Below are 27527 nucleotides of genomic sequence, written 5' to 3'. Positions count from 1 at the left end.
TTATATATCTGTATTTGTTTAAAGATATCTTGACATTCTTAACATTAGGTCTAGAAAAAAGATTATATATGATACACTAGTAGTCTCTCTATTTACTTTTGAACAATCTTGCCTTGTGACGCCTGCATGTAGTGTCTTTCACAGTATGAAAATTATGCTATATTTAATTTGAAAATAGTTGTGACGGTGATACAAGACTTATTATGTGGCTATGAACCATTTGTCTTCCTTCAGAAATAGACTTACTCAAGAGTTAAGAATATTTTGGTTATCCAAACTAATACATTGGTATAAACAAACTGTTACAGTTATAACTTACAAAATCAGCGCAACAGATTGTCTACTCTATTGTGAACAGTTGTGCAACAAGAAGCTATAATGGCAATAGTTTGTTTGTGTCGGTGTAATTGCTTGGAAAAACCCACATTTACCAAGTTTTGAACAAAATAATTATATTAATTTATATGATCTTATATATATGCCAGTTTGTTAGATTTGGTGAAATACATTATTCACCAAGTAATGTTGAATTTCGTGTAAGAGAGCTATTCAGCTAACTTAAGCAAGGTTTGTTGTTATACTTTTAGGTACTCACTTACTAGTGCTTGAAATAATGTATTGAGGGATTCTTGGAAAATTGTTCTGTGGTCATCACTATACTTCTCTAGTGTTGTGTCAATATATATACAACCTACCATATATTATCTCTATTTTATCATATTAGTTATGGTATGGGTAAAATATCAGAAACAATTTTAAATTCCCTTTATTTTAGATGAAAAATATTATGATTATGTATATAATTTAATGTAATATACATGTATTCGTAAAGAAAATCATGTATGCATTAAATTCATGTTATTTTTTTAAAAAGAAACATGCATAAGCAGCATGATGTATGTCCCTATATTTGACAGAAGAATGACATCATAAGGTAAACTTCAGTACTTGTTAATAAATCCGTCAGATTGTTCAAGAGGCCATATAATTAAGGTGTGGGTACATTGTTGTAAATCTTACAAGGAGATGTTAGGTCAATAGACTCTAACCAATAAACCAACTAGCCTCATGTGGTGAAACAAATAACTGAAAGTTGTCCTTGTTGTTTGCTCACCTATCACTCTATTGTGTCCTTTTCTTTACAAGTATACCAGGTTTCTGTTCCTATAAAGTTTTATGTTGAACCCTTTAAGTTGTATAGTTTCCACTTTTTGTTTCATGTTCTATTTATAAAAATGTACTTTCTTGATGTTTTGGAAAATACTTGAAAAATTAGATAATTTATGTATGGGTAGTGATATCATTTTGTGACATCATACTAATACATGTATAAGATTAAAAAATCTACTACCACAGTGATGGTTTTCTTTTCTGACTTGTATTACAAATATATATATTTGAAATATTTTACAGTTTACTTTGTAATCTATTTTGATAGCTATCAATATTTACAAATACTTGATAGTATTCAATATTTATACCTAAGTAGACTGGTCAGTAAAGGGAATTTCCACTTTTCAATATTTTACGTGTATTACGATTAGGTCATGTTTTATCTTGTACAATACAGTAACATAATCCTGATTACTTATCCTAAAGGAAAGTGCCAATTACTACTGTATAAGATAGCCTTAACAAATCTATATAAGCTGTTAGTGTATAATAAAAAATTTCCTATAATTGAATATATATCCTCAAATGTAAAAGAAATATTATACTATTATGTATTTCTTTAAAACAGAGCGCCTGGTTAGGGTTCATCTCAAGTTTTGACCTATAGGTCTCTCCTATGTTTAATAATCTACAGAAATTATCTTTTGGAGTTTTTCTCTTGACCAGTCCTTGTAGAAATTACATCAGCCTTATATTGTTCTGACCTGGGTAATATTAGGGCTTGTTTTATTTATGAGTCATCTCTATACACCATTTATTTGAATAAAAATTGTCATTTTTAAGCATGACGACTGATTGAATTGCTTTGTTACAAAAGAAGAAATATTTTTGTTTGTTTAGATTATTAATTTTAGCTCATCTTTTTGTCAGTTTTGCATTAGTTTTGTATTTTTCCACTGCCTGTATTCACTTGAAAACTTCATTGTCTTAACATGCCTACTCACAAATAACATAACACAATGTTGCAGTGGGCAAGACTTCGATAGCAGTGGGCAAGACTTCGATAGGCTTTATTCAAGTTTATTGCTGGAGGAATACATTATACATTTAAGAATATACATACATATTGAATTAAATATCTCACTAAATGCACTGGCATTAAACTTAATACTTCAATAAATTTTGATATTTAATGTTACATGCTCCAAATCACTCTGCGGTTACTTTTACAACATTTACAACAGAAACCACAGAATCTGATGGATATTCATCTACGGAATGGCAGCCGTCCACGAACCGAAACCTCTTTTTTGAGGAAAAAAACGTGTGTCCGTAACACGGAGAACTTTCGACCTGTCAACGCTGGCATTAAGGCATGAGTTCATGCGCACAACCCCAGCACCGCCAGATATAAAGAACGCCTGGCTGAGCGATTTGAATCGTCCATTCCTCCGAATATAGGATCTACGGACTACGTCCTAGCATGCAAATTTAGTTTAAAAAGCTACTTTTCTTACATACGATGATGCACGTACTTAATTACAATTAAGTATCATAAAACAAAATATTACAGCTTAAACTAGACTCTATGTATTTATATACATGTCATCATTTAAATACAAAACAACTTATCAAAATTGCTGAATGAATTGTTCTCGAATTTGAATAAAATTTACGCCTTGAAAGGACAGAAGTCAAGCCTAGAATGAAAACCCGCTCTGTTTTACCGCCAAAAACAGCCTAATACCACGTGACCGTTATGCACAAATGACTCGCGCATTTGTGAATCCCGCCATGTTAAGACATATGTTCTGTACTATACTATGTAACGTACAGAACTTCCAAGTCTTAACATGCCTACTCACAAATAACATAACACAATGTTGCAGTGGGCAAGACTTCGATAGAACAAATACAAATGTTAGAGACTTGTTTAAATTCAAATTCGAGAACAAATACAGAAATAGATCTAATAGTATACTTATATATTAGACATATGTTTATAACATTAACGTCTTAGAAACAGACAATCTCTTTTGAATAGAATCTTTTATGTATGAATCTTTAGCTAAATCAGACTTCCATCTTCCATGTCGCTTAAGGCAACGTTCTGAAACACCTTCTGCGTTCGCGACCGCGGAAGCTCCGCTTGCGCGTAATGAATGCGTACCCAAATTCATGTCTGGCGCGACTAATTTTAACTTGCTAACAATACATTCACGTGCGCGAGAGTAACTAAGCTTTTTGTCTTTCTTTAAAAGAAAACATCTCGAACCAGATCTGCACGCTGGACGAAACAAATACATATCCGAATTAGAACACAAACCGGCACAATTCATGTATCGTTGTAACATAGAAACCGGACACGCACTAGTGACCCCTTTAGCAATTACTACGTACTTGCCTTCTCGATATACATCTGTTTTGCTTTTCTTAACAAAAACCTCTATGTAATCAGCAAAAAATTTAACATCACAACATCGTAAATCACTAACTTCATTATATCTAAAGAAAGCAGCAAAACACAAAAGAATCATTGTTAAGTCTCTTAAAACTATAATGTCTTTTGTTGTTGAAAATAAGTCACAAAGTTTCACTAAATGTTCCGGCAATAAAACATCTTTCTTCTGTACAGGCTTAGAGTTTGTTCTTTTTGCACATTCAAGCATTCTAATCACAATGGCATTCTTTGTGGGATCAGTTAAATCGTTTATTTCATGTAGCCACCTTATTGCGTAAAACGCTGCTGAAACAACAGTGTCAGATTTATGTAAATCTATTAACTCCGAAAGATACATCGCTACATAGATAGGAAAAGCTGGGTAAGCTTGAAATCCGTGTTTTGAACAAAACTCTTTAAATTGTTTAACATGTGAATAATACTTTGAAATAGTTCCATCCGCTCTGGAATGTAAAATTTGATCGGCCATCCTGCCCACTACATTATCAATATTTCTCACTGGAACTCCGGCATCCAGAAATTGATTTTTTCAGATTTCGTGTTAAGCCAACACCTGAAAATATATTAAGCATATTAAACAATCTTGAAAATTGACTGTACTATACGTTTTTTATCTGTTAAATATTTAAATCTTTTAGCTGGTACAGTCGCACCGCAATGCCATCATTCTGAAAGAAAACGGTTCTTTGCTGAAAACACCGTTGTTTCCCTTGCCTCTACAAACTGCGCCTGTAAAGGGTAACACAAATGTATTTTTAATGAAATCTTTAAATTGTCCCTGTGTATCTACCAATAAAGGCCAATATGGTGCAGACTTCCACTTTGGAACAATAAGTGTACCAATACACTTCTCTATTTCCAGTTTTACTATCGTCTTAGCAACGTTGCTTGGTGGTGGTACCAACCAATTATTTTCATTCTTCCACACCTGATCAAAACAATTAATACCCTCTGTACCAGGTACCCACCATTTTGAATTAAATCTCCGACACTTGCAATTATAGTGTGTAGCAAATCGGTCTACAGTGTGTGGACCCCACATTTTATCTAAATACTGAAATACATGATTGCTTATATACCAGTCATCTGAGTCTAAACATCTACTTAAATGATCAGCTCTACTATTTAACGAACGAGGAATCCAGTCAACGACAAATGTAATTTGATTCTCATCACATGTTCTGTGAAAATCTAAGCAAGTTTCATGTAATTGCTCGACATTACTACCTGATTGAAGGATAAACTTTAAATTTTTGTTATCAGTAAAAAATTTGATACTCTTATCACGTAGTTTCGGAAGATATTACTTAACAACATCCTATACATTGCCTCTAATTCTCTCCATGTAGAACTACTTTTTATTTCTTGCGCATGCCATGCGCCAACTAAATGTGATACTTTCCCTCTAACACTGAACCCTTGATCATGTTCGTAATCTGCATAACGATCTGAAAATTCATACAAATCACTATCATACATACAATGCCCATCTAAAACATTATTTTTGAAAAAATGGTCCGTTTCCGGGAACCCACTAAAACGACAGCTCACTTCCGGGAGCCCGTCAATCCTCGTGTCATATACTAAAGACACGGAACTTGAGATCACTTCCGGTGAATCTATATTAGCGTCCTCTTCCGGGGACGATATTGCAATGTCCATTACATGAGTCTTGCAGTTCAAGACTTTTACCCTTGACAAATTCAAGTCCACTTCCGGGGACTTATTTCTTAAGTCTTCTACTGAAGACTTGTGGTTTAAACATTTTACCTTGCATGCTTTGTTCGAATCCAGCTCCCAGGATTCCTTGATTGAGTCTACCTCCGGAGACTTAATGTTTATTTCTTTTGCGGGCACCAGGTTCGAATTTATTACTTTCTTAAAATCTTTACTTCCAGTCTCAAAGTTTTGGGCATACTTACTTCCTGAACTTACTTCCTTACTATCAAATGTATTCACAAACTCAATATACCCACCATAGCCCAATCTACTTGCATCTGTAAACACGACTGCATCAACTACTAACTTTTCTTTCCAGATTTTACCTTTTTTGTTCATACCCGACGCATTTTCTCGCCAAAACAACAATTCTTGTAAAGCTTTGTCTGTCACACTTACTTTGCTATTCCAACTTGTTCTATTTTCTATACACTTATGCAAATACCTCGTTTTGCGACAAACCACTGTCCCCATGACACTAAGCAGTGATATCACCTGTCCTACAACTGAGGCTAAAGATCTCACCTGAATAAGTTGTGTATTTTCAGCCCTGAGCATGAACAACAAAACATCTATAGATGATTCGAGACGTTTAATTCTCTCACAACTGATAAACAATCTATTCGACAAAAAATTTAAATCATGCCCCAACCAGCTAGCATGTTGAGACGGTAACCAATTACATTTTTCTTGAGCTATCAAAAATCCCAATTCATTTAAAGTTTTCTGAATGAACAAACTTGAAATGTTAGCTTGCTGAAAATCCGCATTACCTCCAATGCCGTCGTCTAAAAACATAACGACTTTGTGACCTAAAGATCGCCAAAATTTTACTACACACCTTAATAATTTTGTGAAAATATGACCTGCGGTTGCTATGCCAAAAGGGAGGACGTTAAACATATAATATTTTGTTTTACCCTTAGATGTCCAAGAAAAACCTAAAAAAGTTCTATGTTTTGAAAAAATTTCTACATGATGATAAGCGCTTTTTAAATCAAATGTATATACATAACTGGATATGTCAAACAGCTGTTGAGCGCATTTAATGTCTTCAAATTTAATTTTGAACAAATGTAAACAAGGGTTGATGTGCCTACAATCTAAAACTAATCTAGGCTTACCAGTTTTACTGTAAGCGACTGTTAAAGGGTTAATTATTCTTGGTTTATTCTGAACCTGTGAGATAACACATTTGCTCAATAAAGAGCTTATTTCTGATTCTACAAAATCTGGATTTTCTCTTGAAGACTTGTTATTTTTTAAATATATATCCAGGGGCGTTTCTCTAAAGGGTAGCCTATATCCATTTTCTACAACGTCAAGTAAATAACTATCTGAAGTGATTTTTCTCCAGTATTCTAAAGATTCCTTAAGCCGCCCTTTTAGCGATAGACCATTAATACTTACGTGATTTTTATCCTTTTCAGCAATAGTAGAAATTTCACATTGATCAACATTATTGCAAATATAATTCTTACCGAAAATTGCTGGATAATCGTTACTATGACAACCAGACTTCAAGTTACTAGCTTCTCTACAATCTAAAGAATCAACATTTAACGTGGTATCTAACATAATACCCTCTCTCTGGATAGAAAGTCCGTTGTCAACCATACAGTCTTGCGACTTTTCATCACAAAAAAATATGACAATTAGAAACACTTAACTTATTGTTAGGACGCCTGTTTTGCTGACAGTCTGCCTTCCAGTGTCCAAAATCCCCGCAGGTATAACATGCTCCTGTACGCTGAGTCTGTCCTGTAGAACTCATAGAACGCTGAGGCTGACTAGTCGTCTGTTCCCCCGTGTTGATTCGTCTACGATTAGGCAAATTCCTAATTCTCGCTTTCTTGACCTTATCCTCTTTAGCCTTCCTATTCGCCATGGCCTCCGCTTTGTTAATGCGCTTCTCGTCTTCACTGCCAGACGCAATTGGATTCGACTCATACTCCGCCACAAGGCGCCAACCTAGCTCAGAACCATCAGCCAGTTGAATTAACTTCTGCCTCCGTTTTATAAGGTCTTTTGCTTCTATAACTGAAACTCGTGCTCTATCGATATCTTGTGAAGACAAAGATGTGCTAACATCTTCTAATTTAGCCATTACTTTAGCATTATGTCTGTATTGCTCGTCATTACTCTTCCTTTTAAGTTTTGGTTTTTCTTGAATATCGGAACAAGAAGGAATTGGAACACTTATCTTGTTTATCATGCCCTCAATATTTTTCAACAGCTGCTCATTATTCTCTTTCAATGCTGACTGCACCTTGTCTTCAATAATCCCCTCCATTCCATCCATCCTGTCGTCGTCAGACATTTTCAAAATAAAGCCTAATAAAATTTACGCCTTGAAAGGACAGAAGTCAAGCCTAGAATGAAAACCCGCTCTGTTTTACCGCCAAAAACAGCCTAATACCACGTGACCGTTATGCACAAATGACTCGCGCATTTGTGAATCCCGCCATGTTAAGACATATGTTCTGTACTATACTATGTAACGTACAGAACTTCCAAATATGTTCAAGATTGTTTTTTTCCCCAAGATCCTTAGCTCTTACACAGAGTTTTTACTGTATATATTCTTTTTTGGACTTAGAAATTCCTATTAACCATTGGACAAAATCACTTGTCTTTAGGGTCAAGGAAAAAAGTAACTAACCAGATGCTCAACTCTAACATGTATTTTATAAAACATAAAAATATTCTGCATGGCAAATAGATAGTCGAGCATGTTGTCTTTTGAAAGCTTTTGTTTTGTGGAATTCAGAAGTATTTTATTGACATGACAGTATGATTAAGAAAAACAAATGTAATATTCAAGTATTTACAATGATAAAAGATGTCAAGTTAAGATAAACAAACATGCGACTATCTGATGTAATTAGTTTATGTGCTCTTTTTATTACACAATATCATTGAATATAAATAGATGCAGACTTACATCTGTTTTTAAACAAATTAGTTAATTTTAAACATATATTTATTGAAGCTTGTTTGCTAAGTTCTTGCAACATATATTAATTACTTTTGAGTCGCTAATTATTGGTGTGCCAGAACTGATATCATATGTGAAAACATGGTTGTGACCGTATTATGGCTTGAACTTAGGATCCCTGGGTTTAGGGGCAAACACCTTAACCACAAGGCCAAACCTCCTCTTAAAGCAAATCATGATTAAAAATTACCTTTATGAAAATTAAAAAGGCACACTGTGGTCTATAAAAATTGGAGTTGGTGGAATTAATTGACTTTAGACATGCTAAATGATTTCATATAATTATATGTTAAGCCACTATAAATCAAGGACAAACTATTCATTAAAATTTCAAGTTTATTCTTCAAAAGGCCTTGTAATGTGTAAGTAATGAGAATGAACTTGACAGTGTCAGACTACTGGTATGTAACACTACATTCATACATAATATAGCCTGGGGCTGAACAATTTAGCCTGTAATACAGTGTATAATTGAAAACTAGATATTTGTTTTAAACCCTGTGTCAACAGGAAAAAAACTTAAAAGTTTTCTTTTCATCAGTGTTATCTAACTATCTGACCATTTTAGTGTGGGCTGGCCAAGGTAAACATGTTATAAAGCTTCACATAAGAATTTGCCATAGATATGTCTAGATGTTATCACTTCAATGTTGGTTTATACAGACCAGTACATGCAGAATTTATTCTTTATTCCATGCTTGAACCTTTAACCTGCTTGTACAGGAAGTAATTAGCCTTTGTTACCAGTATAGAGCCAGGTGCATTTCTGTGGTGAAATATTAAAATGGCATAAACTTTATAGACTGTTCCTAATTCAAAGGTGGGCAAATCCATTACACAAATAAGGCAGGTTAAGGAGTGTGTGGGTTGGCTTTAATGACCTGTTCAAAGCCAGCAGTATACAACTAGAGCCATTCTGTACACAGTCGTCCACAATGACCAGATAATATAATGTTTATTACTATATTTTAGAATTTTTCATTCGAAATACTTTCAAGTAATAATATTTCATTTTAAATGTTTATATATAGATAGTTCAGTCATAACCTCAATGTTTATAAGATTATATTACTTTTGACTAAGCTTGTACAAACAGACAAGATAGTAAAACCTTCAATGGTCCCCACTCTCATTATATCTCTATTTATATTCAGCAGATTACCATTCAAGTCAGGTTTCTATCAGTGACAAATTTAATCATTTCCTCTACTCATTCTTTGTATAGCAGTATTACAACATTTTTAATTCATTAATCACAAAATACTTGAGGTTTAACACAATGCAGATAATTTACCAAAACTTTTATTGTTTGAAAAATGTTGTTTTTTTTTGCTATGACCTGTGCAGCCCACATAGGGATAATTAGCAGAAAATTAATGATTTAAGAGAATAAATTGGTCATTTGATATGAAATTATTTTGACAGAATAGAAGAAAAATTGGGCAAATTTTTAAAAGAAATGATATAACTCTCAGGGACATGTAATATATACATTAATTCATGCCTTACTGTTGTGTTTTGCCTTACACATGCCTTATTTAAAACATGGTAGTGTTTGAGCAAAATTATAATGATATTACGGATGTGTTACTTAAGTTAGTATGTATTCTAACTGAATAATAAAACAGGTAGTCCTTGAATATTGTTGTACATAGTTTAGACATTATTTTGTATATGGGCCCGTTGTATACTCCATTTTATGTTTACACTACAGACATGATATGACTGTAGTCACGATTTCAATGGTTAATGTTAGAAAATAATAGAAAAAGAATGTCTATGGTTAAATGCAATATTATCCTAACTCAATCATCTAAAACCATAAGTTAACTCATTGTTACAGTTGACTTTAAAAAATTTAAAACTGATTTACCATTACACTTTATTTTTCAAAGCTATATTCTTTTCAGATAGTTTAACATTTAAGAAAACTGGTTAGCCATTATATACATTGAAAGTAGGTATTTATTATGGATTTTATGAGAATAAATGATTTGATATTACAATGTAACATAAGAAAATAATTCACAGTATAAGTCAACTGTTACAGTATAAGTTGATTATTACTTATATTCTCCTTAGTAAATGTGCATGCCATGAAAATAGAACATGAAAAATATTAAATAGTTTATTATTCATTAGACACAGGCTAGTTTTATGTAAAATGTAGTCGAATTTTGTATTTCTACCTCTCACTTAATAAAGGCTATTCTTTCATATTTTGACACATCTATTTAAATATTAAAATACCATAATTATGCTAATTGTGCAAGACATTATTTGTAAAGTTGACAATATTGTTACTATTTAACACACTCTTTCATATCTAGGGTTTTGCTGCACTGTAGTTAAGTGGTTTTAAAATTGTAATTAAAAAAATCAACTTGATAAATCATTGAAAGTTAGTTTCAGTTTCAATTTCCTTACTTTTTTGTATCAATCAAAGCAATAGTTTTTCTACTTTTAATATAGGTGATGAATATTCTCAGAAGATAAAAAAAAAACAAGATATTTATATTTCACTTTATTTACTGATAATTTCTGACCACATTACATTTGTGTATCTTGTATAAAACATTCTTTTAAAGAGATATACATTATAAGTAAAAGTAACAAAATATGTTATGTACAATCATCTAACAAAGAATTAAACAATAAGAAACCAGATATTAAAATGATATATCATAATTATATAATCATGCACTCTTTAATCATCTGAATACAGACAGAGGTAAATGAAAACATTACCCTAGCATTTATTGCATAATTAATAGAAACAGACATTGACAATAAAAAAACTTACAATCAAAAACAATGTTACTTAAAAGATTATAAAAACAACTTCTATTTATAAATGGTATAACATGGTCACAACCTGTTTGCGGATATGATTTTTTCCATTCTAATTTCACCTCAGTTCGTTCAAAAAACAAGACTTTGATAAATGTACATGTCATGCTAATGTTTTTCCTAATGTAAATTTATTTTGTCTATGTTTTGTACACCCACTTTTCATGTTTCTTAAGTGCATAAAACTCATTATGAACATAAAAAATTCATACATGTATGATTTGTAACAGTATGGTACCCCCCCTCCCCCAGTTACCAACAAACATAGTTTTGCAAGCTCTTGATTATCACAATAGACATGGATGAATGAGAATGTAAATAATTTTACTTTTGCCATAATGAATTTGTTTTATGATAGTCATATGTAACTGGAACAATTTCTTTATGGTTAAAAGAGATTTTGAAAACAAAAGTACGAAAATTGAGCAGGACATGATAATGGTCAGATTACATTCAACTTGTCACCTGCTTCAACTGACGACGACTAGCCTAATGCAACCAGTATAGAGTCAGGCCAGCCTGCACATCTATTCAGTTTGAGCATTCTATTGTTAGTGGCTTCCTAAAACTTTGAATAGACTGTTCAGAAACACAAAATCTGCTTCTATCATTGTATAGAGAAGAATGCATGTTTCCCTGAACTAATATTACTCAAGAGAAAGTATGAAGAAACTAAAATATTTATCAGCATGATCAGACTAATGTATAGGATGACCTGATGTGACATTGAGAAGAAAGTTGTATGATAATTGTTTTGCTGGAGGTAACTTCACTTCATTTTTTTTGATGACAATAAGTTAAAAAAAGAGAAGAGAAATAACAACAATAAATAACAACAAAAACCACACAAAGTCCTGAAAATAAGCTTTCTTTTCTAACAAAGGATAAGATTTTAATAGAAAGTGGTAATTAAGTGAGGATCAACTTGCAAAGGTTTCGTGTTGTAACAAGTTTTATAATATCTAATATAGATAACAATAATCCAGATATGTTTTAACATTTATATATATATAATCTTTTATAAACAGATTTACAAAAATATCAGCACATTTTCAATTAGTAAAGATAATTATATAAAAAATATTTCACAATTTACCGATAATTTGACATATAATACAAAACTGTTTACACACGTACATTATATGCTATATAACACAAGTATGAAAACATCTTTGGGTGAAATTTTACATGCATGACAGAGTCTTTTCAAGCTACTTTTATACAAATATTATATCTGGTTAAACAGTAAGCTAGCTTTTAGGTTATATCCTAGACAGGCATACTTGATACCAGCATTTTAGTCATTCAAAATATATTCAATTCAAATTTGTTAACAAAAAATTTTTGTTGCAGAAAATAATTGAAGATAATTTAAAATCCTCATTAACATTCTTAAATACCAGGATAAAAAAAGACTAACTAAGACTATTTCTGTATTTGTTAACACCATGTGACATATTCAAGCTTACATCTTTTTCTAGACATAGGAGAATATACATTATTCATTATTTGTTAAATTACTTTTGGTCTTTGGTAGCAGATTACATTCACAATTTTAAATCAGCTACAAATAGTTCTATGATATATGATACAAGTTTCTATGAGATCTAAATGTAATATATACAAGGATTTTATGCAAGTGGCAACCAACATATATGCGTTATTTCTTGATGTGCTGTTTCTGAAATAAAATTACTTATGTGTCATGTCACGCATGAATTCAGACAGATTTTAATTTATTTTAAAGCTGTATTACATTTTTACAAAATTTGATTTATATTCAAAAGTATATCCTCATTGATATATCTTATAATATCACGCTAAACAGTTTGATGCTACAATTCATAATTATAACAGAATGTTGTGTAAAACTTTGTTGGAATGTAAAATGTGTAAGAAATGATATGTACAAGATTTATCTACATTTATGTACAAGACTTAGTATTCTCAGTCTGATAAACTATTTACATTGTATATGTAAAATAATTTTCTGATATGTTAAAAGTATCACAGATGTTATCATAACCAGCTACATTTGATTATTTAATATTCACTTCATAAAAGTATATCAACTTGCAGTTGCTATTTAAAATTAAAAGTCTGTGAAAGCTTTCTTGCATGTATAACCTTTTCTAAAATGTTTTCAAGACTTTGTAATACATATTGCAGTTGTTTTCACATTTATATGTGTCCAATTTACAATCCTTATAATTAAAATGTATTTTATATCATAAAATATATGTTGTTTTGTTGTACTTAAGGCCAACATTTGTCATACCTTGAAGCTTTCATTGTCCTCTGCAGCACCAAATCTTTGGATGATAAAATTGAAGTGTCTACATTTGGAATTTGTGTACCCAAAATCATAATATAGATTTAAAACACAAATTGGCACTGATTGAATATGACACATGTAGGATTTCACAATCTCAGCTGTGCCTGTAGAACAATTAGAACTTTAACTTTTGTCAGTATCGAACTTCACTATAATCATTTTTTGAAGTTTCAGGTAAATGATCTGCACTATTTTTAAATCCAGAATTAACATATCCATGTCCAGTGGCTCCTCTAGGAGCATTTGGTAGTGGTCTATCTCCAATATCATTTGTATAATGTCCGTATGAGGACGGCATAGGTCTACTATCCACTCCTTTCTCATTTAAAGCTTGGTAACTGCCAGCAGATATTCTGCTTTGATTGTTGATATCTCCATTTGAGATTACAGTTACACTTATATCATCAGGAGATGCACCTTCCTTCTCTGCTTTCTTAGCAAAACGTTTAGCTGTACCACCAGCATGAGGAACATCAGCTTTCATTGAGAAGCTCACAGGTTCAGGCAAAGGTTTTTGTTTCTTGGGTTTGTTGCTGCGGAGAAGAATAACAAGAATTGCTATGATAAGGGCAACAAGTACCACTCCTCCAACACTGGACCCAATAATAATTCCAAGCTGCGAGCTTTGCTCTGGTGCCACTGTGGTGGTTGAAGATGGTGTGTCAGTTAGGGGTGGAAGAGTTGTTGTTGACTTGCATTTTGGTTGAGTGTCTCTATATTCATTTTCAATTTTAAGCACAAGGCAAAATGTGAAAGTAGTGTCCTCACGTAATTGGTAGAATGTGTGTGATTTGGCATCAAGGCCTGGGTAAGCTTCTTTAGTTGCTTGGTAATTTGATATCATTTCCAGTTTTAAACCAGTAACATGAGTCCTGTCATTTATTACCCATGTTACTTCAATGAAAGTTGATGCTCTATTATTTATAAGAATTTCAAATTCTGGAAGAGGTGGTGTGGTACGAATTGGTGTTGTTGTTGTGGTTGTTCTTGAAGTGGTAGTTTTTGTTGTTGTTGTCAGGTATATATCTGGACAGTTTCTGATGGTTGCTCCAGTGGGACACATTTCATTTTTATTAAATTCTGTAAAGTATTTATTTGTCAATGAAACTGGAGATGCACATTGACCTATTTCCTGACGGGCAACTGTTTCTTGATTACTCTGTAATTTAAACCAATCATACAGCCAGGCTAAATCACAATTACAATTTAAAGGGTTTCCAACCAAAGTCAGCTTAGGTCTTACTGGAAAGTCACTTAATGTACATTGATCAACAGTTTGTATTTTGTTTCTATTTATATTGATAGTCTGCAGAGTGTCTCTTGGACCAAAAAATGTCTCTTGTTTTAAAGAGTTAATATTATTGTCAGCAATATGTAAATTTGTTAGTTTCACATTGTTCCTGAATGCTCTATCAGGTATATTTTCAATACCAGTGTTGTCTACTTCAAGAACTAACAAATTTGTAAGTGTTGATAAATCCATCCAGAATTGAGAAACATTAAGTTTGTTGTTTTGGAGACTAAGCATCTCTAAAGATGTTTCTATTCCACTAAATGCATTATTCTGGATATCTAGATAATCAATACTCTGCTGATCATGAAGTCGAAGTTCAACCAAAGACGGAGAGTTTTTGAATGTCTGTGGTGTAATAGTTTTAATGTTATTATAAGCCAGATCAAGTGTATGGAGACTTACAAGACCAGAAAACATATCTTTGTTGATACTTGTCAGTCCAATGTCTTGGCACTGTAAATATGCTAAAGCTGGTGTTTTGCTAAATATTTCACTTGGAAGATCTCTTAAATAAAAGTTATATCCAATATTTAAGTGACTTAAAACAGTCCAGTTTTCATTTCTTAGAAATTCAAGGCTTAGTTTATTATTTAGATTATTATTATCAATTTCCAGGAATTCCACAGTGTCCGTTACTCCACTAAACGTTCTTTGATCAATTGTGTTCAGATGTATATTGTTGCGTATTTTAATGTCCTTGAGTAATGACATTGGTGTGAAAGAATCTCCATCTATAGATGTTATACCAATATCCATAATATCTAATGAGGTTAAATTCAAAAACTTTTGAATAGCTGGGACTGGTAAAATAGTTATGTCTCTTAATGATATTAACTTGAGTTCCTTCAAATCTTTCATTACGCCGAAGATATCTGCGTTGATAGATTTTAGGTTTTTCCATTTTTTGATTGTTAAAGATTCTAGATGTGGGAATGGAAAAACAATTGGTGCCTCAATGGATGTATCACCATAGTTTTCTAAATGTAGAGTTTTAAGTTGTTCATCAAGAGCAGCTAGAGCTTGGTCAGGCATTCCATTTGACCCATCTCCTTCTAGTGATATTGATTCTATTTCTGGTGCTAAACCTTCAAATGCATAATTGTCGATCGAGGTAACTGGATTGTTTAACAGATCTATTTTCTTTACTTTCAAGTTAGCAAAGGCATTAGCACCTATCTGTCGAATATTGTTACAACCAGCAAACGGTTGGCAAGTTCCAGTTTCTTCAAACGAAGTAAATCTTATTTCATCATACACCTGATTTGTGATGGTAAATGTTGGTATAGCTGTTAAGTTTTTATATCTACAGTTTATTATGGTTTTCCCATCTTTCTGGAAACAGTCACATCTAGTTGTTGGAGATGTACATGACTGAGAAATCACTGCTGTTGACAGTAACATCACCATAGAAGCAATTCTTATAATATTCTCCATATTTTATGACTTGAAATGGTAAACAAAGATTCCTGAAATAAACAAGATAGAAACTTCAAAAAATATTTTACCATAAAATATGACATAAATTCAGTCAAACAAATGAGACTTGGTATCTGAATGTTTGCTTAACTATATATGTTAGTTAATCTGATCAAATTATAAAGCAGTGATCTATTTAATTAAATATATAGACCAGAATATCAACATTTTAAATAGGGCACACCCAAACTGTACAAAATTTATTATTAGATAGATTATATTAGTGCTGTAATTACCTTTACTTGTTTTGTTGATGATTTCTTAATTTATAACAATCTGTAATCCATTTCAAAATTTGAATTTCAAATATTTCACTTCATGCATTAATTGCATGACTTCATAAATCCATGTAGGTAGTTATCTAAGTAGTTTACACACAATACAGGTAATTTAAATCATTTCACAAATCTACAGTTTCTTTTTATTTAATTTATTTTTTGAAATTTCTTTACGACACACTATTTATAAACAATGATATAAAGATATCCTGGTTTTATTATCACACCTGGAATTCCTTATTGATTGTACATATGACAGTGACTGAGTCACAGTTGACCTCTATATATAGACTGTGTCTCTTTTCTCCAATACATTGTACCTTTAGTTTGTTGACCAGTCAGGTGTGGTAATAACTGTAAACATCAATACACTTCTCTCACCTGGGGGCTACAAGTGGGGGGAATTACAACTCTATGTAATCTTAGGTAATGGTTGTGAATGAGACCAAACTTTCACTTTTTGGATGAAGAATATTTATTTTGAATTCAAAAATTATTTATTTTTATTTTTTTTTAATTTTTAACAAATGATAAATCAAAAAGTATGTTGACAGTATGTTAAAACTATCATTATAGTTTAAAATATTAATGTTAAAGAGTGGTTTGATCTATTTATTTATATAGAAAGTTTTCTGTGTAAAATTTAAATATTATATTTAAACTATTATTATTGGTTTAAAGGTGAATGATAATCAAATGATAATCGGTGGTTTGACCCATTTGTTCTTTATCAAAAGTTAAAAATCATAATGTATTATCTAACTGTATAGAGTTGTGGTATTTATAACAGCACTATAACTGTGCAAGCAATTGCCCCTGTATGGAATAAATTAGATGGTTAATATACCTGTGAGGGCCTGATATATCATATAATATGGCCAAGTGGCCATGGTATATTATCAAAGCATCAAATATCCTACATTGTTGTTGCATAATATTACTTAATCAACAATAATAGTAGTGACTAATTTCTTAAATATTTCATGTAATTTCTTATCAGATATATAATCTTCCTTTTCATTATGGACACACCAAATAGCATACAGGGAGATACTGTTTCACATGTTGACCATTCCAGTAAGATTCTGATGTTACCAAGATGCATTCACACCAGATATATTCACATCATACATAAAGACATGACATCATGTGACAGTTATAAAACCATATTGGGAAGAAAGTTGTATGATTATTCTTACTATCTTTTTTGATGACATTAAGTTAAAAAAATAAGAAGAGAAAAGAACAACAATAAAAACCAACAACAAAAAAACCCGTAACAGTCCTTAAAATAAAGGTTTCTTTTTTAACAAAGGATAAGATTTTAATAGAAAGTGTTAATAGAATGAAAATCAACCTGCAAAGGTATGGTGCTGGAACAAGTTTTATGATATCTGACATAGATAACAATTACCTAAATATGTTTTAACATTTATATATATATAATCTTTTATAAACAGATTTACAAAAATATCAGCACATTTTCAATTAGTAAAGACTGATAATAATATAATTTTTTTCTCAAAATTTACCGGTAATTTGATATATAATACAAAACTGTTTAGCACATACATTATAGCTATATAACACAAGAAATCTTTGCATGAAATTTTACATGTATGACAAAATCTTTTCAAGCTACTTTTATACAAATATTATATCTGGTTAAACAGTAAGCTAGCTTGTAGGTTATATCCTAGACAGACATACTTGATACCAGCATTTTAGTCATTCAAAATATATTCAATTCAAATTTGTTAACAATAGATTTTTGTGACTCTGAAAATTATTGAAGATAATTTTACTTATATTATTTAATACCAGGATGAAAAAGACTAAGAAAATTTCTGTATTTGTTAACACCATGTGACATATTCAAGCTTACATCTTTTTCTAGACCTAGGAGGATATGCATCAGATTCAGTCATTATACAGTTATTTCATAGTTGTTCGTGGAACAGTCAAAACTGTTGTCCCTCGGTATCAGGGATGACATTTGGAATTGTTACCAGAGGCCTTCGGCAACAGTTCCAATTGTTATCCCTGATACCTAGGGACAACAGTTTACTGTACCAGTAACACCCATGAAATACCTGTTTTATCACCAAATACTTTGCAATGAAACTACAATATATATTGCAACAACATACTGAGAACATTTTTACAACTGTTTGAATTATTTACAACTGAATCCTACAGACGAACCACTACCCTGCATTGATCTGAGGGACGTTTGATGTCCGAGAAGTGGCGGGCGGCGTAAGCAGAAAAACCCGATGACGTCAAAAGGGGTTCAAGAGTTAAAACTGTTGACAGGTCAATAGTTCATTTCATCATTGTGCATGCACAGGATTTCAGTGGTTAAATTAACCAGTAGTAGTGTTGTAAATATGTAATAAGTATTTATAGAATAATTTTTGATAAATTGCTTTGGTCTTTGGTAGCAGAATACATGTCTAAAAATAGTTCTATGATATATGATACACGTTTCCATGAGATGTAAAAGTAATATATACAAGGATTTTATGCAAGCAGCACCAACATAACTCAGTCTGATAAACTATATACATTGTATATGTAAAATAATTTTCTGATATGTTAAAAGTATCACAGATGTTATCATAACCAGCTACATTTGATTATTTAATATTCAGTATATAAAAGTGTATCAACTTGCAATTGCTATTTAAAATTTAAGTCTTTGAAAGCTTCCTTGCATGTATAACGTTTTCAATACTTGTAATACACACTGCAGTTGTTTGCACATTTAAATGTGTCCGATTTATAACTCTCATAATGAAAATGTATATTTTATATCATAAGATATATGCTTTGTCGTGCTTTAAAGGCCAACATTTATCATATCTTGAGGCTTTCATTGTCCTCTGCAGCACCATATCTTTGGATAATAAAATTGAAGTGTCTACATTATTTTGAAGTATGTGTATCCAAAATCATAATATAGATTTATAACACAAGTAAAACACAAGTTGGCACTGATTGAATATGACACATGTAGGATTTCACAATCTCAGCTGTGCCTGTAGAACAATTAAAACTTAACCTTTGTCAGTATCAAACTTAGGACGGCATAGGTCTACTATCCACTCCTTTCTCATTTAAAGCTTGGTAACTGCCAGCAGAAATTCTGCTTTGATTGTTGATATCTCCATTTGAGATTACAGTTACACTTGTATCATTAGGAGATGCACCCTCCTCAATTTTCTTAGCAAAATATTCAGTTGTACCACCTGCATGAGGAACATCAGCCTTCATAGAGATTTTGCCAGGTTCAGTCAAAGCTTTTTGTTTATTTGCTTTGTTGCTGCCGAGAAGATTAAAGAGAATTGCTATGATAAGCACAACAAGTACAACTCCTCCAACAGTTGTACCAATTATAACACCAAGCCAAGAGATTTTCTCTGGTGCCACTGTGGTGGTTGAAGATGGTGTGTCAGTTAGGGGTGGAAGAGTTGTTGTTGCCTTGCATTTTGGTTGAGTGTCTCTATATTCATTTTCAATTTTAAGCACAAGGCAAAAAGTGAAAGTAGTGTTTTCACGTAATTGGTAGAATGTGTGTGATTTGGCATCAAGACCGGAGTAAGCTTCTTTAGGTGCTTGGTAATTTGATATCATTTCTAGTTTTAAACCAGTAACATGAGTCCTGTCATTTATTACCCATGTCACTTCAATGAAAGTTGATGCCCTATTATTTATAAGAATTTCAAATTCTGGAAGAGGTGGTGTATTAGGAATTGGTGTTGTTGTCAGGTATAAATGTGTACAGTTTCTGATGGTTGCTCCAGTGGGACACATTTCATTTTTATTAAATTCTGTAAAGTATTTATTTGTCAATGAATCTGGAGATGCACATTGACCTATTTCCTGACGGGCAACTGTTTCTTGGTTACTCTGTAATTTAAACCAATCATACAGCCAGGCTAAATCACAATTACAATTTAAAGGGTTTCCAACCAAAGTCAGCTTAGGTCTGACTGGAAAGTCACTCAATGTACATTGATCAACAGTTTGTATTTTGTTTCTATTTATATTAATAGTCTGAAGAGTGTCTCTTGGACCAAAAAATGTCTCTTGTTTTAAAGAGGTAATCTTATTGTCAGCAATATGTAAATTTGTTAGTTTCACATTGTTTCTGAATGCTCTATCAGGTATATTTTCAATACCAGTGTTGTCTACTTCAAGAACTAACAAATTCGTAAGTGTTGATAAATCCATCCAGAATTGAGAAACATTAAGTTTGTTGTTTTGGAGACTAAGCATCTCTAAAGATGTTTCTATTCCACTAAATGCATTATTCTGGATATCTAGATAATCAATAGTGTGCTGATCATGAAGTCGAAGTTCAACCAAAGATGGAGAGTTTTTGAATGTTTGTGGTGTAACAGTTCTTATGTTATTATAAGCCAGATCAAGTGTATGAAGACTTACAAGACCAGAAAACATATCTTTGTTGATACTTGTCAGTCCAATGTCTTGGCACTGTAAATATGCTAAAGCTGGTGTTTTGCTAAATATTTCACTTGGAAGATCTCTTAAATTAAAGTTATATCCAATATTTAAGTGACTTAAAACAGTCCAGTTTTCATTTCTTAGAAATTCAAGGCTTAGTTTATCATTTAGATTGTTATTATCTATTTCCAGGAATTCCACACTGTCTGTTACTCCACTAAACGTTCTTTGATCAATTGTGTTCAGATGTATATTGTTGCGTATTTTAATGTCCTTGAGTAGTGACATTGGTGTGAAAGAATCTCCATCTATAGATGTTATACCAATATCCATTATATCTAATGAGGTTAAATTCAAAAACTTTTGAATAGCTGGCACTGGTAAAGTAGCTATGTTTCTTAATGATATTAACTTGAGTTCCTTCAAATTTCTCATAACGTTGAAGATATCTGCGTTGATAGATTTAAGGTTTTTCCATTTTTTGATTGTCAAAGATTCTAGATTTGGGAATGGAAAAACAATTGGTGCCTCAATGGATGTATCACCATAGTTTTCAAGATGTAGAGTTTTAAGGTGTTCATCAAGAGCAGCAAGAGCTTGGGCAGGCATTCCATTTGACCCATCTCCTTCTAATGATATTGATTCTATTTCTGGTGCTAAACCTTCAAATGCATAATTGTCAATCGAGGTAACTGGATTGTTTAACAGATCTATTTTCTTTACTTTCAAGTTAGCAAAGGCATTAGCACCTATCTGTCGAATATTGTTACAACCAGTTAATGGTTGGCATGTTCCAGTTTCTTCAGATGAAGAAAATCTGATTTCATCATACACTTGATTTGTGTTGTTAAATGTTGGTATAGCTGTTAAGTTTTTATATCTACAGTTTATTATGGTTTTCCCATCTATCTGGAAACAGTCACATCTAGTTGTTGGAGATGTACATGACTGAGAAATCACTGCTGTTGACAGTAACATCACCATAGAAACAGTTCTCATAATATTCTCCATATTTCATGACCTGAGACAGTAAACAAAGATTCATGACATAAAACGGATAAGAAAAAAAATTAAGGAATTATTTCACTGTAAGATATGTCACAGATTCACTCTAATGAGACTTAATTAGTATCTAAATTTTCACCCACCTATATAATTATGGTAATTATTCTGCTATTTAATTTTTACTGTAATAAACCAGAATAGAGGGCTCACCAAAACTGTACAATTATTTTTATTAGATAGATGATATTAGTGCTTAATTACCTTAACTTGTTTTGTTGATCTTGTTTAAATTTATAAATAATAACAATCTGTAATCCATTTAAAAATTTGAATTTCAAATATTTCACTTCATGGCATTATTAATCCATTTAGGTATTTACCTTTAGTAGGCTACATGCTATTAAATCATTTGAAGAATCTACAGCTCCTTTTTATTTCATTTATTTTTTGAAATTTCTTTATGATAGTCTATAAACAAAGATAAAAATTGATAAACTTGTCCCACCTGGGACCAACAAGTGGGGGCGATAACAACTCTATTTATGTAATCTTAGGTAATGCTAGTGAAGGAGACCAAAATTTTCCATTTTGGATGAAGAATAAATTTTTTTGATTAAAAAATTATGTTTTTGGCATTTTCATGTTCAATGATTTTTAGCAGGGTATGCAGTTTTTGACATTTAAAAATTTTTTTTTAAGTTTGTCCGGACAATTTAACAGGATTGATCTATTACCCTGAAAAATTTGTTGGGTTGTCCAGCCAACTGTCCGTCCGTACTTACTTATGTACATACGTAAGTCCCGAATTTGTGTCCTGCCCATAACTTCGTTATTTGAAGGCTGATTTTACAACTATTTCACAGAAATGATCACCATATTGAGACAACTTGTTGCCCTCAACATATGGGTCGCTACCTTGAAGGTCAAGGTCACTGCATGACTTTGCACCAAAATCGTGTCTGGCCCATCACTTTGTTATTTGATGTGGGACATTACAACTATTTCACAAAAATGATCACCATATTGAGACGACTAGTCATGCATAACATTTGGGTCGCTGCCTTGAAGGTCAAGGTCACAGCATGACCTTGCAGCAAAATCGTGTCTGACTCATAACTGTTGTTTGAAGTCGGATTTTACACCTATTTCACAGAAATGGTCATCATATTGAGACGACAAGCGAAACATTAATTTTGTGTCGCTAGCTTGAAGCAAAATCTTGTCTGGCCCGTTATAAAACTTCGTTATTTGATGTTGGATTTTACAACTATTTCACAGAAATGATCATCATATTGAGACGACGTGTCACGCGCAGCATTTGGGTCACTACATTGAAGGTCAAGGTCACAGCATGACCTTGCAGCAAAATTGTGTCTGCATATGGCTCTTAACTTTGTTATTTGAAGTTGGATTTTACAACTATTTCACAGAAATGATCATCATATTGAGACGTCGTGTCATGCGCATTATTTGGGTTGCTACCTTGAAGGTCAAGTTCACAGCATGACCATGCAGTAAAATCATGTCCACCCCAATTACTTTGTTATTTACAACTATTTCAAAAAAATGATCACCATATTGAGACGACATGTGGCGTGCAACATATGGGTTGATTTTACACTTTGAACTTTGTCTGTGACGTAACTCTGACACTACAAGTACTTGGGCATATTACATAGCCCTTGATTGAATTTTGGCCAAGTTATAACCCTTGAATAAAAAACGCATTTTACACATGGGTTTTTGGTAACAGTTAAGATATCATCCCAAGGAAAATACAGGATTTTTACGAGGGATGACACTTTTTTTTGTTACTCACAAACCCATGTGTTATTTTATTAGCCCGAACAATAACTGTCATGATTTTTTATGATGATTTATTTTCTTTAGAAAGTAGACCATGTGACCAGATTTTATACTGTTTCCCTGTAACAGTACAAATTGGGTGCACTTGCATTAACAGTATAAATATATGGGAAATTAACATTCCCCAAAAGTGAGGGGTAATAATAGTGACTAATTTGTTAAATATTTTATGTAATTTCTAATCAGGTATACATGTATAATATTCCTTTTCATTATGGACACACCAAAAAGCATGCAGGGAGATACTATTTCACATGTTGACCATTCCTGTAAAATCATATAATTTCTTGCATATCAGACAGGATTATCTTCTGTTTTACTCCAGTGTTTGGAGAAAAACTGTCTTACACCCCTATGAAAGACAGGTTGTGTGCTTTAAATGACATCATTTCTGTGCGCCTTTTGTGAATGAATTGCCTTCATAGGATGACCTCATTTTTCTGTTTTGAATGAAGTTGTATAATCATATGCTACTTTAAAAAAAAATTGCTAAGATAAGACTTTCACAAGATATATTCACACTGATACATTCACACAAGATGTCATACACATCATACATTAACACAAGATAGACTTACACTAGAAACATCCATACAAGATATATTCACATAGGATACATTCACATAATATACATTCATATAAAATACAAAGTACATTGTTTTTATGCAATAGACAGAACTTATTTTAAGGAAAATTAAATGTGTTAGCAAGAATTCTCTTTGATTGTGAGTAGAAGAATAATATACAGAATGATACAGAAAGTGGTTTAGCAAACTATTTTTATGTTGGGATAATATTAAATGAACCAATATTTGGTTGACACCTAGAAAAATCAGTGTTTTATAATATGATTTATTTATGTCAAGCTGGTGTTTAGAACTTACATGTATTTTTAGTTCACCTGTCACAAAGTGACATGTTGAGCTTCTGTGATTGCTTTTCGTCCAGCGTCCGTCTGTCTTCCATCCGTCCGATAACTTTTACTTTAAACAACATCTCCTCATAAACCTCTATGCCAATTAAGGTCAATAAAACAATTGTACTACTTTTCATTTATTACTATACTTAGAGACCACTTTGCAGCATACACAAAGAACATGATAATTTAGTTTATGCTTAAAGGGAGGTAACCATGAAATATTTGAAATTATATTGGGACCAAATGATTTTTTCTCTGAAAAATGAACTTTTACACCATTTTAAGTACATAAGGTTACTTATTTTGTATCTGCCATGGTAAGATATAGATTAAAGTGTATATTTATGTTGTATTATTTCAGATATATGTTTTTAAAGGGTTTACATTTGTAAGAAACTTGAAGAATTTAACATAATTAATATAAAGACTTATATACCGATCGCCAATTATTAAAACAGACAGACATATAGACACACAGACAGACAGACAGACAGAGAGACAGACCTCTTTAATTCCTCCCAATGTACATTGCAATACAACATGGGAATAATAATTGCTATATCCAGATTCAATATGACAAACAAACTTCTGGTAGCTTTTTTATCAGTCAATGAATTTTGTTTGGATTTGGCATGTGGTGAAGTTTTTCAAGGTTAACCTTGACCTGTAAATATTCTTGACATCAAGGTCAAATATGAAAATATATTTGAATTCTGTAGAACTTTATGTTTTATGTACAGATTTGATTAATATTTGACACACTTATGACCTGTCCGAAGTCATAGACATAGATAATGTTAGCAACATCTCTGGTAAGTAAATAGGAGTTAAATCTTTAAATGATCTAAAAGACCATAACATTTTTTATATTGATAAAATTTGTTATGTATCAGTGCATTTTGTTCTTACTTGAACAAACCAACACAGACTTTTATATTTATTAAATATTTTTTTTTTAACTTTCTCATGTATTTATAGAAAGGATTCATACAGAAACAAGAAGTGTGACTAGACTGACCTTTTAAAATTAGAAAAAGGAAAAACTTATTTATTTTTTCTTTAATTTTCTTTTTAACCAGGTTTTTCATCTGTGCGCAACTCCAGAATCCTACATTTTTCAACAGATTTTGACCAAACTTTCACAGAAGCTTTGACATCAAGTGCCCTGGTGCATATTGTCAGGGTTTTGTGATTGGATAATATTTGACCTAATTATGGCTCTTTGTTTTTTTTTCCTTATATAGAATATATAGTGATCAATTTCTTCTGTTTGCAACTCCTACATTTCTCAAAGGATTTTGTTCAAACTTTCAAGGAAGCCTTGTCATCAAGTGTCCTGATGCATATTGTTGGGTTTTTGTGATTGGATATTTTTTTACCTAATTATGGCTCCTTGTTTTTTTATCCTTATATAGTGAACAATTTCTTCTGTTTGCAACTCCTACATTTCTCAAGGGGTTTTGTTCAAACTTTCACAGAAGCTTTGTCATCAAGTGCTCTGATGCTTTGTTGGGTTTTTGTGATTGGATAATTTTTGACGTAATTATGACCCTTTGTTTTTTTTTTCCTTATATAGAGTATATAGTGAACAATTTCTTCTGTTCGCAAGTCCTTCTACATTTCTCAACGGATTTTGTTCAAACTTTCACAGAAGCTTTGTCATCAAGTGCTTTGATGATTATTGTTGGGTTTTTGTGATTGGATAATTTTTGACCTAATTATGGCTCTTTGTTTTTTTTTTCCTTATATAGAGTATATAGTGAACAATTTCTTCTGTTCGCAAGTCCTTCTACATTTCTCAAGGGGTTTTGTTCAAACTTTTACAGAAGCTTTGTCATCAAGTGCTCTGATTCTTATTGTTGGGTTTTTGTGATTGGATAATTTTTGACCTAATTAAGGCTCTTTGTTTTTTTTCCTTATATAGAGTTTATAGTGAACAATTTCTTCTGTTCGCAACTCCTACATTTCTCAAGGGGTTTTGTTCAAACTTTCACAGATTAGCTTTGTCTTCAAGTGCCCTGATGCATATTGTCGGGGTTTTGGGATTGGATAAGTTTTGACCTAATTATGGATGGCCCTTTGTTTTTCCATTAAATTTAAAATTTGTGTAATATATCCTTTTAATCACAACAAACTTTATTTAGTTATAAAATAGAAAACAGGTTTCCAGTCAATAACTAGTTTGGAATAAGATATTTTTATGATATTTGGTGTAAAGCAAGTTTTTCTAAAGACCTCACTTGGGATTGCTTTTTGGTCCCCTAGGGTTACAGTTACTTGAAATAGAAAATTCATTATTCATGATTTACATTGCACATAGTTACATTGTTTGTTGCTTGTATTTGTATTTCAACTACAACATATTTATCTACAAAAGTGATAATTGAAAACCTGGTTTCGTGGCATTGCCATGTTTCTTGTTTAAAGATTTGTTTTAACTACTAATTTGTTTGTATTTGGAAAAGTAAAAAAGTGGATTGTGCCCCTGCCTGGCAGTAGCTCTTGTTTTCCATTTTATTATGCCCGTGAGGCTGCCTGGCAGTAGCTCATGTTTTCCATTTCATTATGCCCCCGCCATATAATGGCAGGGGCATATAGTGTTACCCTGTTCCGTCATTCTGTCATTCCATCATCATCAGTTTCCATTCATTATCTTAGTAACGGTTGCACACATTCAACTCAAATTTGGCATATGGATATGTCATGAGAAAATACAGGTCAAGTTCGAATTTGGTCATGGTTT

At 32.1% G+C, this 27527-nt stretch overlaps 3 protein-coding genes across 5 annotated transcripts in view; 1 reads left to right on the top strand and 2 right to left on the bottom strand.

Moving 5' to 3' along the window:
- LOC132735048 (autophagy-related protein 2 homolog B-like) overlaps nt 1-27527 on the top strand; it is a 97813-nt gene that overhangs the window by 20696 nt on the left and 49590 nt on the right. The gene's annotated exons all lie outside the window — the stretch shown is intronic.
- On the bottom strand, nt 10803-16896 carry LOC132735051 (leucine-rich repeat-containing protein 4-like). Of its 2 annotated transcripts, none has more exons than XM_060721949.1 (2): nt 16752-16896; nt 10803-16236 (listed from the first exon to the last, which is right to left on the bottom strand). In XM_060721949.1, exon 2 carries the CDS (start codon nt 16202-16204, stop codon nt 13610-13612), a length of 2595 nt encoding a protein of 864 aa, XP_060577932.1. In that variant the 5' UTR covers nt 16205-16236; nt 16752-16896; the 3' UTR covers nt 10803-13609. The 2 variants fall into 2 exon arrangements, with proteins under 2 accessions (XP_060577932.1, XP_060577931.1); XM_060721948.1 differs by having other exon boundaries at nt 16483-16875.
- On the bottom strand, nt 18016-22479 carry LOC132735054 (slit homolog 2 protein-like). Of its 2 annotated transcripts, none has more exons than XM_060721955.1 (2): nt 22380-22479; nt 18016-22015 (listed from the first exon to the last, which is right to left on the bottom strand). In XM_060721955.1, exon 2 carries the CDS (start codon nt 22003-22005, stop codon nt 19606-19608), a length of 2400 nt encoding a protein of 799 aa, XP_060577938.1. In that variant the 5' UTR covers nt 22006-22015; nt 22380-22479; the 3' UTR covers nt 18016-19605. The 2 variants fall into 2 exon arrangements, with proteins under 2 accessions (XP_060577938.1, XP_060577937.1); XM_060721954.1 differs by having other exon boundaries at nt 22261-22385.

This window comes from Ruditapes philippinarum, unplaced genomic scaffold (assembly GCF_026571515.1).
Source record: "Ruditapes philippinarum isolate M1 unplaced genomic scaffold, ASM2657151v2 ctg16_1_1_1_1, whole genome shotgun sequence".
In the NCBI taxonomy this organism is placed as follows: Eukaryota; Metazoa; Mollusca; class Bivalvia; order Venerida; family Veneridae; genus Ruditapes; species Ruditapes philippinarum.
Note: the sequence above shows the minus strand (reverse complement) of the source record. Positions and strands in the feature narration are given on the sequence as shown.

Excerpts from the sequence above, each read along its gene's own strand:
- LOC132735051 (XM_060721949.1), bottom strand. The coding sequence starts at position 16,204 with ATGGAGAATATTATAAGAATTGCTTCTATGGTGATGTTACTGTCAACA.
- LOC132735054 (XM_060721955.1), bottom strand. The coding sequence starts at position 22,005 with ATGGAGAATATTATGAGAACTGTTTCTATGGTGATGTTACTGTCAACA.